The sequence below is a fragment of the Phyllostomus discolor genome, chromosome 1 (genome assembly GCF_004126475.2).
Source record: "Phyllostomus discolor isolate MPI-MPIP mPhyDis1 chromosome 1, mPhyDis1.pri.v3, whole genome shotgun sequence".
Lineage (NCBI taxonomy): Eukaryota > Metazoa > Chordata > Mammalia > Chiroptera > Phyllostomidae > Phyllostomus > Phyllostomus discolor.
The window spans coordinates 183,283,196-183,295,894 of record NC_040903.2 but is presented as its reverse complement, the minus strand read 5'-3'; the positions used below and the strand labels follow the sequence as shown (position 1 = coordinate 183,295,894).

The window sequence follows — 12,699 nt, the reverse complement described above, 5'->3', positions numbered from 1 at the left end:
AAGGTGACATCTAACTCTTGCAAAGTTGATCCTTTGCACCACTCCCTCCCATGAACCACAGGCTCCCTGTGTTCCTCACTCCCTTCCCCTCCCTCACAGACCAAGAAATCATTAGGGAATGAGACCAATGAGAAGGGAGGCAAGCAAGAGGGGGCTCGGTTGCTACTTCTCTCCAGGCATCGTAACAAAAGCAGTCCAACTCCCTTCAATGATTAAGTGCATGTTCTACTTTCAAGAAAAACTAGTGTGGATTCTGAGCACTTCCCATAAAAGAAGAAGACCACAAGAATAAAAGTTTAAGAAAAAACTGAACAAGCCATTCCTTCCTGTTCTTACCAGGCCCATTACATTTAATGGTACTGAGAAACACAGCCTAGATCTGAATCACCAGGATAGTACCACAAAGCAAACAAACACTTCCAGGAACAAAATACTATCCTTGCTTTTGTAACCAATGAAACAGTTTCCTTGTGGGAATCCTCACTTTGCAGGTGATGCGTCACATTTCACCAGCCGGCAATATTCCTATCTATTCCAGCCACCAGGGGCAAATAAAAGAATCGAAACAAGATAAAACCACCCAGCCTGTGCTGACATCCCTGGTCTTGACTATGGACTGCCCTGAAGACCGGAGCCGGGTGGAGACTGGGATGAGAAAAGGCTGGGTGAGCACACACTGCAGGCCTGGCAAATACTTCTTGAGGTAGCAACGGAGCTGCGTTTGGGGATCCCACTCAGCCTCTCCTGGTGACGTAGCATCCCTAACTCTGGCTCTACGCAGGCATCACAAAGAACATCAGTTTTTTTTTTAGAGTTAAGTTGGAAGAGAAAATTTAACCTTGTAAAATACCAATCAAATCTTACTATAACAAAATTCCAATGGACTCTTCTTCTGCAATGTTTACTCAATACTGCTGGAAACAAATGAACTGTCATCTAAATCTCGGACATCTTTCATCATAGACTGAGATTTTTCGTTAAAATCGTTATTTAAAAGATTTTGAAAAATACACAGAACACCAATGATGCCTAAGGGTTAAGAAACTTTTAGAACTTTATTTCAAAATAATTAATATTCACTACTACAGATGAACTAGCTAAGGACCAGGTTCCACTCAGAAGATGAAATCCTTGAAACACAGAGTGAATCACCTGCAGGCATACAAGAAGCCCCAGGTATCTTTACTCTCCATCTCAGTGGTCTTTTACATGCACTGCAGATTCCACAAGCTATCTCTAGGGCTCCTCAGAGGAAAACATACAAACAGTGCATGTGCACCCCTGGAACCTTTGTTTGCAATGCCCTAAACCACACAACACTCACACTGGGAGTGTGGTTCAAAAGTTGAAGAACCATGGCATTGAGACCATGCTGTCTCCCTTTGAAAACCAGTGGAAGTCAGAGATGAAATAAAGTCCTAGAACCTAACTATCTGAAGTCTCTAGCTTGAGTGCTTCCTTTTGTAAAAAAACCACTTCTTACCTGTAATTAGAATATATTTGGTAAATTACAAAAAGAGCTGCTGAAAGCCATTCCAGACACTGAAGACCCTTGGTGTTCAGCACTCGGTTACTCTCAGACACAAGTGCAGCCAGCCCGATGCCAGCGAGGACGGCCACCACTGCATTGCTCTGCATCCAGAACCGCTCCACCTGCCAAAGGGGCACACAAACAGTACGTCCAGTTGGCTGGTTTGCAAACAATCTGGTACTTGTCTATTTTTAAAATACACTGCATACACCTGGTTGCTTGTGGCTGCTGTCACTCAGGTCTTGTTAATGGACTTCCCCAATCCAGCTTTATGTTACTTTAGTTTTTGATTTTCAAACATTCCTTCTTTCTAGTTTGACATGTGAATCTCTCTTTTTGGATCTATACATTCTTTTCAGTACTATGGACTTCACATTGAACTCCTGCAATATGGGATCTACAAAGTGGATCCTTACTCCTGATGTTCCTTTCCATGTGCAGAAGTTCTGCTGGTTTAACATCCCTGGCCTCTCTCTCTCTGCCCTCTCACTTACTTCTTCCTATAGCACTGCAGGGACTGAGCTGACTGGGCAGTCTGGGAGCTGAGACTGGGCCTGCATAGCCCTCCTCTTTCCTCTCTCTTTCACTTGGGAATGAGCTGCCCACTGGAAGCACTTGTCCAGTGGCAGACTGGGTCCCTGAGGCACCAGTGGGGTGGGGAAGGCTGGCCCTGGGCAGCACTACCTGTGACTACTGGGAAAGTCTGCCTATTCCAGATGCAGGGTGAGGAAACCCTCTTGCTCACCGACATAAACCACATTCTCCAGTCTCAGCATTATCAGTAATAAAGGTGGTTCTCCCACTCGTTGTACTAGTCTACCTTATTTCTTAAATGATTCAGAACTCAGGTGACTAAATAGGCTATATTTACCAGGCCACTTGAACACCGCAAAAACTGTTTCAGCTGTCAGAAAAGAGCTATCTACATTTACAGAGTTTCTATTATAAGGAGAACCCCAGAAATGGCAGCCAGGAAAAAATAGAAATGTGACCGCTCTTTTGCATGGGCCTGAACTGGTGAAGTAAGAAATAATAAGTACAATGTGTTGATAAGAACCCCTGATTACAATTCATATTTCTTTGTGCTTTAAAAAAATTTCAGTTGAAATACAGTAGTACCTGTATCTATAAGTACACACATAAAATGACTAACTTAAATCTACCTTACATGGATTTTTCTATTTAACTATTATGTTACCTAAACAATACATTTTTTTCCCTAAAAAGAGGCCTTTGCCTTATTGGTTCAGTTTAATTTTTAAAAAAGACTGTATTTATTTATTTTTAGAGAGGGGGAAGAAAGGGAGAAAGAGAGGGAGACAAACATCAGTGTGCGAGAGATACATCAATTGGTTGCCTTTCAAATATCCCCAGCTGGGGACCTGGCCCGCAGCCAGGCATGTACCCTGACCAGGAACTGAACCAGCAACTTTTCCTGACCTGCACAGGTCAGGACTCAATCCACCCAGCCACACCAGCCAGGGCATAACTTTTGATTTATAACAATGTATGTGCAATTTTAACTATTTCTGAGATAACCTTCCTTTCCAAAGGATTTATGAGAGACAAGAATCAAATTGGTACATGCTTCACAAACTTTCTGGTCAAAGGATATATCTAAATAGAACTTACCACACCCATGAAAAGTGGTTTTGAAATATCTAAATTTGCCCTCCAAGCAAAGAACAATGAGTAAATGCAAAACATTCCAGTAAAAAGCCATACTAATGATGCATTCTGTCTGTCCCTATAAAAAGGTAAAATATGTCCAAAATTATTTATGTACATAAATATCACCAATAATATTACATAGTTTTAAACTATAGGAAAATATTTAAAACTTTCCATTTTTAAGTAGGAATAACAAAGGATCTCAGTTTTTCAAATCTGAATTGGAATAAATAACTAAAATACAGTGATAAACTAGACTGTATATGTACTACAGACAACAGAAAGTATGCAGCAAAGATATAAAGTTAAAATTTGCAGAAGATATACAAATGATTAATCTTGTTAAATTTGAGATACACTTAACACATGCAAAACAAAAGGATAATTTTATGTATCAAAATAATACAATGACAAATTTCAATATTGTCGAGAATAAGGTTATATAAGAATGTATATTGATACGATATTTAAGAAAAGTAAATTTGATACTTTACATCAAGAGCCTTAAAAATATTCACATTCATTGACTCAGTAATTTCACATGTATGCATAAATCTTTACGCAATAACCAGAAAAGTGGATAAATATTAATCTATAAAAATGCTTTGATATCACTTACAATAGTGAAAAAAAGTAGAAGCTATCTAAAGATCTTCAAATAGGAGAATGTTTATTTTCTTAGGTTATAAGATGGACTATTATACAGACATTTATGTGATTTTAAATGTTTTTTATGATATAGGGAAATGCTTAAAATATAATGTTAAGTATTAAGGAAATGAAACTATAAATGTATATACATGTATACATTTACATAAAAATACATTTGACAGGCTAGAAAGTAAAGGAACAAATCAATGCAGGTTAATAGTGCTATTTTTTTTGGTTTTCTTTTATCATTGGAGGTCACTTTTACCTTCAAAGAAATTCAAATAATTGTTTGCTTCTTTTGCAAAGCAATAATAATAATTGGATATGGGCAGAGTAAGGGATCAAACCAAAGTTTAAGATATTAAATGACTTTCCTAGTTAAATTGTATTGTATTGTAGTGCTTGGCTCAATCTTTCAAAACCACCAATTTGTAATCAGAAAAAAAAATCCTAGCAAGAAAGTAATACATATTTGCTTTCATAGAAGTGGTTAGAGTCATTTATTTGGAATATAAAATACTAGTGGTAATGTTCTACAATGACATATTGAACATATTAACTTAATTAATAAACATGGGGAAAATAATGGAAAAAATATATTACTTACTTTCTTACTAAGCATATATTAGCCCAAACTGCAAGGGCTTGAATGTTGAATGAGAGTTCAGTCCTCATATTTGTTGCTTGAGAGCTGTAAAAGACAATCCAGGTTTTTGTTTGCAGAAAACAAATTTGCTTATTCCAAATAAAACTTTCTTTGTATAATACATCAGATTATTGAATAATAATCTGAATAATAATGAATAATATTACTGAATAATTTTAAAGATTGAAGTCAGACTTGAAAATTATTTTGTCTTCTTTCAAATTCAGGAAAAAAAGTGCCATAAGAAAGAGTTAAAGAGTTTTAAGATGTTTTCCGGTTGTAACATTTGGTCACTGACTTGTATAATTTGGGGTAGCATCAGAACAAATAATTCTTCAGTGTTTGTGATACTGGGGTACACCTGACTGGTTTGATAAGAAGTCATCTGAAATGGGTTTGTGAACTTCACAGCCTCCAGGGTTAGTAACTGAAGACAAAATTAATTCAAATCATTTTTTGGAGATTCAATCATGAATAAAAAAAGAGAAATGATCTCCAATCATTCTTTCCTGGGTTACCTTCTTCCTTAAAAGGTTTCCTTGTTTTCTATATTATTTGGTTCAAAAAATGTTCAAGGAGTCTCTAAGAAATGTATCCTTTATTCCTTACAATTAAACTAAATTCTTTGATTAGGAGCTCCATAAACTAATTAACTAATGAGCATGTTCCAAGTGGTATCTGAGTTCTAAGATAGCTCTAGCAGTCTCCATTTTTTGAAAAAGAAATGATTCTATACACCATCTCCAAGAACTTTCTTCTCCCTACCAGCAATTTCACTAGAGAAAATGTGACGCCATAATTATGGAAGCCACACAATGTGCATTTTACTAATGGAGACTCATCTACTATGGGAAGATGTCCTTACTCATTTTCAAATACACTTGAAAAATTGATTCCAGAATGGGGCCCATTTCAGGCCATTCTTCAAAAGGAGTGAAGTCAGTCTCAAAATTAATTCTTGGAGATCTGTTGCTTAAATGTAAGCTCTAAAACACGGCCTAGGGTTAGATTCAATAATTGCCTTGTACAGGATTGCAATTTAGAGATGCATGTGGGGAAAGAATTTAATTTGCTTGACTGGCAAAGGGTAGATGATCAGGCTCCACCATTCTCAAGGATTTTCTAGTAAGTTAATTATGAGTTCCCTTTCTCAACACTCTTGTCCACCTGAAACAATTAGACATTAGAGATTCTCTCACTCAATCAGCGTGCAAAGATTATGCCTCCATTTTCACATTATGATTTGGTTCAAACAAACAGTGAGTGGTCCTCATTTTTGTTCGGTGTTTTTTCTAGGCATGTAACCAAACTGCTATTATTTCAATGAAAAGGAGACCTCTACTTCCCCAATAGATGACTTTTAAGTGCAACTTATAAAAGTCAGATGTGTGGTCTAGGATTGCTCTCGAGAGTGCTTTGGAGTTTATGTGAGATTTGTGAATGTAAAATACACCAGCCATCCCGAGTGTGGTGGCAACCCCAAAAGGCAGGTAGAACAGAGCAGGCAGAGAGTCCCTCAGTGTGGAGCAAAGCAGGACAAAGTAAAAGCCCAGAGACATTGGCAAACCTGCCTTTATCTTTCAAAGGGAAACTGAGCAAGATGCTACCTTCTCCGGCAAAAGAGAAAAAGAGGACATAAAGGTCTCCATCAGACACACAAAGAAATATTTAATATCAACTGGAGAACCACCAAAGGTTATATAAGAATAAATTGGTGGCAGGAACATATTTTTCTTATACTATATTATAAGATACAGTATAAACTAAAAACAAGAGGCCATAAATCAGCTGTGTACTGTGGGCAAATGTAGGTTTACAGTTGTGAGTATACAAAACAGAGTTTACTCTTACATTACTATTTATTTATTATTTTTCCATACAAAACACTGTAAACCTACTTTTGTCCACCCTTGTATATTATGATCCCATTTTTAAAAATAAAAAATATTAAAAATATTGAAAGAATACATAAAAACCTTAATGGATTAATAATAATGGTTATCTCTGCATGTTGGAATTACAGTAAGTTTCATTTTATTATTTTTGCTTAACTATATTATCTAAACTTTTCATAATGATTGAATATTCTTTTTATGGAAAGAAGGGGAAAAGGTCATCTAAAAAGAAAAGAAGGAAAGATGGAAGGAAGAAAGCAAGCTAGCAAATAAACAAGATAGAAATTGTGAAAACCTATGAACTAATTCATATATAGAGTTGAAATATTCTCCCCGTATTTTTAAAATGGTTTTTGAAAAGCCCTGAGAATTCCTAATTAATAATTAGATATCACTTTAGCGTTGTAGAAAACTATTCTTCCCTAATTTTATATTGAAAATTACTATAAAAATATTACAGGCTTGGTAAGGATATTTTACAAATTGTCTTGATCTGTGTAGGTTTAAAAAAATATATTAACCCATTTTCCAAAAAATGCTCACAGATCATAGAGATGAAATATATTTTCTTGAGCTGGCTTTCAGTAAGGTTGAATGTTAAAAATATGTGAGTCAAAAGAAGAGCTTAAGGACAGCCTAAAGGAAAACGTTTAAGAGACATTTAATCAACTCAGCTCTAAGAATTAAAAAAGAAAGCACAGCCAATCCAAGATACCAAGAAAATAATTGTTCGAGTGAATAAATACCATGTTACAAAATGTCTGTGGAAGAAAGAAGATACATAAAACCAGGCTAAGGCATAATTTTTTTATAAAGCAACACTATATTGGCTAATTTTCTATCAAGTGAAACTTGAAACATTTTAGTTTTATAGGTTCTACGTAGTCTCCTAATAGCCTCACTTGCTGTTGCATTTATTGCTCATTTTAAGTTTTCTCTTATTGAAGGAAATGGTAGAATATTTGACAATATGCAAAACAACTGCTAGCTGTATGGGTAAAAACTACTCACAGACACACCACTTCACAAAGAGAGAAACTCAGAAACCCCAAAAACCATTTAAAGAAACAAACAGAAAATTAATTTAAAAATAGTTTCAAATATTTCATACTCACATTAAAATTTTAGACATACTGGATCCTATTTCGGATTTAGCCTAAGCATAAATGAAAAAAGTTTATTTACATAAGCAGTACACTAAAGCTCTGTTGGGATATTGTATCTAACTATCTTGATTTAAAAGGTAACATGCTTTAAATATATAATGCAACATCTCTCTTTATTCAAAGTCTTTACTTCAGAGTCTTAGTGAATTTTTAAAGCAAAATCAGTGAAAACTAAACATGGACATCCTTTAGGAAGAATTTCAGAAATAATAGTTGGCTAAAAATCAGTTTAACTATTCCGGCAGAAATGATTAACACCTTACTGAATTGACAGACTTCACACTTTTGTTAGAATCTCTTTAAGCTCTTTTGGGGGCACTTTGATTAGAGCTCATTATCACCTGTTAGTCTATAATGTCACAATTATGTGTCAATTATACAAATTTCAAATCTGGAATGGTCCTCATGCAAAACTTTAATGGAATGACCAACATAAATAAACAAGAATATACATTTAAAGTGTCAAACTCTTAAGTAAAAAGTAATTATCCTTTTATTACCCTATTTTATTATGAAGCATTTCTGACTTACAAACAACATATCACTTAAATATATATTTAAGTGATAGTTTTAAAAACTCTACAGCCCCACCCTCATTTAAGAAGCAGAACTGCACCAGTACCATAAGGTGCCCCACGCAGCCTTGCCGGCTTCATCCCCCAGCGGTAACTGTTACCGTGGACCTTGTGTGAATTATTCTCCTACTTTCTAAAATCATACAGTTTTACTGTTTTTGCATGGCTTAGAATTTTGTATAAATGGTGTCATTTAATAGGCACTCTTCTGAGATTTGCCTTCTTAAGACACAAAAAGCTAAAAACCATGAAGAAAAATCTGGTACAACTGTCGGTATTAAAATTTTATTTTAATAAAAAAACCACCTGTTTATCCTTTTATTTTTCAGATAACCTTTACTGTAACCACTTTAATGTTTTCCCCTAATTTATGTTTTAGGGAAAACAAGCACCTTTGAACTTCTAAACTTTAGAACATACTAAATTTCACACGTTTAGTGAAATTACATTTTATAAAGCATTTACACATAGGAATTACACTAAACACTAACATGAACACTATTAATCAAGTATGTGAGAAGAAAGTTTTGCTCAAGGTAAATTAAAGATTTTGAGGGGTTTTCTTTTCTTTAGTCTTTTCCAAACACTTTAAATCAAAGACCGAGAGCTCAAAGAGATACCCAACACTGCGGAAGGGCTCCAAGGGCCGGCGGCAGTCTTTCTAACCCTGGTCATCCTAAAAATACATTCACAATACACGACAGTGTGATGTCAGGTTAAGCGATTCTATTTTTTTCTTACATATATTAAAGACCACATTTCAATGGGATAGTTTGTTACATAAATAACTGAAATGAAAATTCTACATACTGTCATTAACAAACTTGTTTTCTTTCTTTCTTTCTTTTTTTCAATAGAGGTCCAGGCAAAACACAGAAATTTTGGCACTTATTCCTTAAAAGGGATTTAAATATAAATTTACCAGGTTGAATGTTCCATATTCTTCTCTGAGAAAATGAGTCAAAAATCCCAGCAACGTCGTCTGGTCTCCCCAGGTCCAGCGGGCTTGGTTGAGGTAGGACGAGACGGGGAGGTAGACATAGGGCAGCAAACCCGCAGAGAAGTACAGACTCAACGTCACCAAAGACCCCAGGGACAGTTCCTGCATCAGAGCACATTGTGTTGTGTGACAATGTTTATTCTAGTTGATTCACCCTGGAACTTCAAAAACACATCAAGAAAACTATCAAATATGTTTACTCAGAGCTGATCTCTCAATTTATATTAAGTCACCACAGAATACTATGTTAAACCTTCTGATTACCATGGATTACTAGAAAATTGCATCAGCCTGAATGCCTCTGCATGGCAGATAAAATCTGAGTGAAGCAAATATTATAAGCAAAGACTCATAAGTACCATGTTTATTGCACCTTTCACATCTAAAAACCATGTCACGATAGCTGCAGTGCACAACTGAGAGGACCCACGTGGAGGTGATGAAGCCGTTCGGCTGATTTTGAATATGTCCAAAATACTGTCCTAACGCCAACTCGCTTCATCACTCTCATCAGGAATAGACTTTAGCTCTGTTATGATTATACATTGATAATATAATTCTTCCTACAGGAGTTTTGGGCATTTCATGGAAATACTTGGCACAAATGAAGCTAACTTTTAAATAACCTACTAACTTACCTAAATGCTCTTTATTCTCAATTTACATATAGAATGGAGTACTAAAGGCAATTTGTTGTTCCATGTAACAATGTTGTCTCTATGAGAATATATTTCTCATCTGCACATTTCTAAGACAAGGAATAATATTGACAAATTCTTATAAAGGTTAAGCCCAAAAGAATTCTGATGTACTACTAGAAAGATTCAAATAGTGGTCACTTTAGTAATTAGGAAAGGGGATCTCTTACAGATATTATCATTGGAACTTCCTAATTTTTCCTTTAAAAAAGGGAATTCACATGTGACAATAAATATAAGAACCAAGACTCACATTCACCAGTTGTAGGATAAGCAGTTGCCTTATATTAGCATTTTCAAATAAACATTCTTAATTGATTATGGAGTGCTTTTATTATTGTACTGATTTCATTTGATATTTCTAAAGTGGTAATGAGATGCATAAAAATGATGGCATCAAAAGAGTGTAAGAAATAACTAACCAAACAACATGCCTTTGCTATTCTTAAAAGTAGTCTTAAAGAAAGTGAATGTTTGTATTTTGGCAGTTTATACATATTATAAAGATCAATTTAGAATGGGAAGAAGCAATTGCTGCAGGATTTTCCTTTTGCAGGAAATAATTAGGGAGACAGTTCCGTACGAGCTACTTCGCAGGGTCCAGGAGAATGCTTCCCAGCTGTACGTGTACTAGAACCACTGGGAGGGCTTTTAAAGAGTATCAATGTCTGGGCCTCACCCCAGATCAAGTCAGAATTATTTTAGGGTGGCATCACACATACATACATATACACACACACATAAATACACAGATATATACACACATTAATATATGTTTACACATATCCACACATACTTTATTTTTTAAAGCTTCCAAGATAATTTAAGGAGCAGCCAGAATTGCAACCAGCTGACTCAGGACTTCTTCCTCTGCCTCAGATCCAACTACCCTGTCACATGATGGGTAGACCTTCTTTTCTGGCCTCTGTTATTAAAGAATAGAAATAAAGCGTCCTTTGAAGAGTCATACTTCCAAAAATGTCATCCTTCACTAGTAGCTGATCTCAGTACAAGGCCAACAGGCTCTCAAAGCAGCTTCCTAACTTGTCAGCTCTGAGTCCTGCATGTTCTACACGAAGCATACGGGCCTCCTCTCAATCAACTAACACAAAATACTTGGCTGCTAGGTTCTTGCCAGGGAATGCACTTCTCTGACATCTGAATGTACCTTCTCCAATGTCAGAAGCCTGGCTAAGAGTGACACCACTCAGGCAGCAACACAGATCATTCCTAACTTCCACCCTCCTCACAAAAAGACCAACCAACAATGATCCATAGACGAAACACCGCTGTGAAAATACCGGAATCCAGAGGGAGGCGGAAGCACGCCCCTGGGACACAGAGCCTGAGAAGGACGGCATCAGAAGTGACTGCATCGCACCTTCTCCAGCCCAGCACAGCACTGCACAAGGAGGGCACCTCTGGGGCTGTGGTTTTTGCGGGGGGGGGGGGGGGGGGAAGAGCCCAAGGGGACATCCAGCTCCTCCAGTATTGCAGGATGCTTTCCAGGAAGCCCACTCTAGTGTCACCTCATGGGAACCACTGGGGACATTGGCAGGGCTGAACCACTGAGGATCAGACAGATAGAGAAGGGAAGCTGGGCTTACAAAGCAACTGGTGCTCCAATCTTGGGGAACTGTATTCCTGCATACCTGAGCAGAGATTCCAGCCAGCAGTTCTGCCCATCTGCAGAGCACCCTACAAAATTCTGATTTAACTTATCTAGGGCAGACCTTAACACAATACAAGCTATATATGACAAGTCCGAAGCTAACATCATACTCAATAATGAAAGGTTGAAAGCTTTTCCTCTAAGATCAGGAAAAATATAAGGGTGCCCACTTTCACCACTCCTATCCAACATGGTATTGGAAGTCCTAGCCAGATTAATTAGGCAAGAAAAAGAAAAAAGTACAAATCAGAAAGGAAGAAGTAAAATGGTCTCTGTTTGCAGATAACATGATCTTACATATAGAAAATCTTAAAGACTTCACAGAAAACTAATAAACTAATAAACAGATTCAGTGAAGTTGCAGAATTCAAAATCAACATGCAAATATTAGTTGCATTTCTACGTACTAACAATTAACTACCCAGAAAAAAGAAAATGATCCCATTTATAATAGCATCAAAAATAATAAAACACTTAGAAATAGAATTAACCAAAGATAGGATAGATCTGTACACTGAAAATTCTATGACACTGATAAAAGAAATTGAAGAAGCAAATACATAGAAAGATATCCTATATTCATGGATTGAAATAATTAGTATCATTAAAATGTCCATACTACCCAAAGCCATCTACAGATTCAATGCAATACTTATCAAGATTCTAATGGCATTTTTTAACAAAAAATATTAAAAAGAACCCTAAACTGTATACGGAACCACAAAAGATCCTAAATAGCCAAAGAAATCCTGATGGAAAAAAAAACAAAGCTGGAGGCATCACACTTCCTAATTCCAAACTATATTATAAAACTGTACGGTACTAGCATAAAAACTGACACAGAGACCATGAAAAATGAGATATTCACATGCAAAAGAATGAAACTGGACCCCTATCTTACATTCCTCAGAAAAAATTACCTCAAAATGGATCAAAAACTTAAATGTAAGATCTGGAACCATAAAGCTCCTAGAAGAAAATGCAGGAAAAAAGCTCCTTGACTCTCGTCTTGGCAATGATTGGTTGGTCGTGACCCCAGGAGCACAGGCCGTGAACGCAGAAACGAGTAAGTGGGGCCGCATCAAAGTGAAAGCGCTGTGCGGAGAAGCAGCACGTGTCCACAAAACGAAAAGGCAGCCTGTGGAGTGAGAGAACGTATTTGCAAACCACATATCTGACGGGGGGTTAACATTC

The 12,699-nt window shown here is 36.5% G+C and overlaps 1 protein-coding gene across 3 annotated transcripts in view; it reads right to left on the bottom strand.

Annotated features, from left to right (window-relative positions):
• TMEM260 (transmembrane protein 260) overlaps positions 1–12,699 on the bottom strand; it is a 58,344-nt gene that overhangs the window by 19,417 nt on the left and 26,228 nt on the right. For 2 of the 3 annotated variants that reach the window (XM_036010310.1, XM_036010321.1), the window contains exons 6-10: positions 9,058–9,252; positions 7,510–7,550; positions 4,461–4,544; positions 3,164–3,278; positions 1,484–1,653 (exon numbers count right to left, since the gene is read on the bottom strand). In XM_036010310.1, coding sequence (XP_035866203.1) covers positions 1,484–1,653; positions 3,164–3,278; positions 4,461–4,544; positions 7,510–7,550; positions 9,058–9,252 — 605 coding nt within the window. The remainder of the gene's footprint in view (positions 1–1,483; positions 1,654–3,163; positions 3,279–4,460; positions 4,545–7,509; positions 7,551–9,057; positions 9,253–12,699) is intronic. The other variant, XM_028505809.2, reaches the window with a different exon arrangement.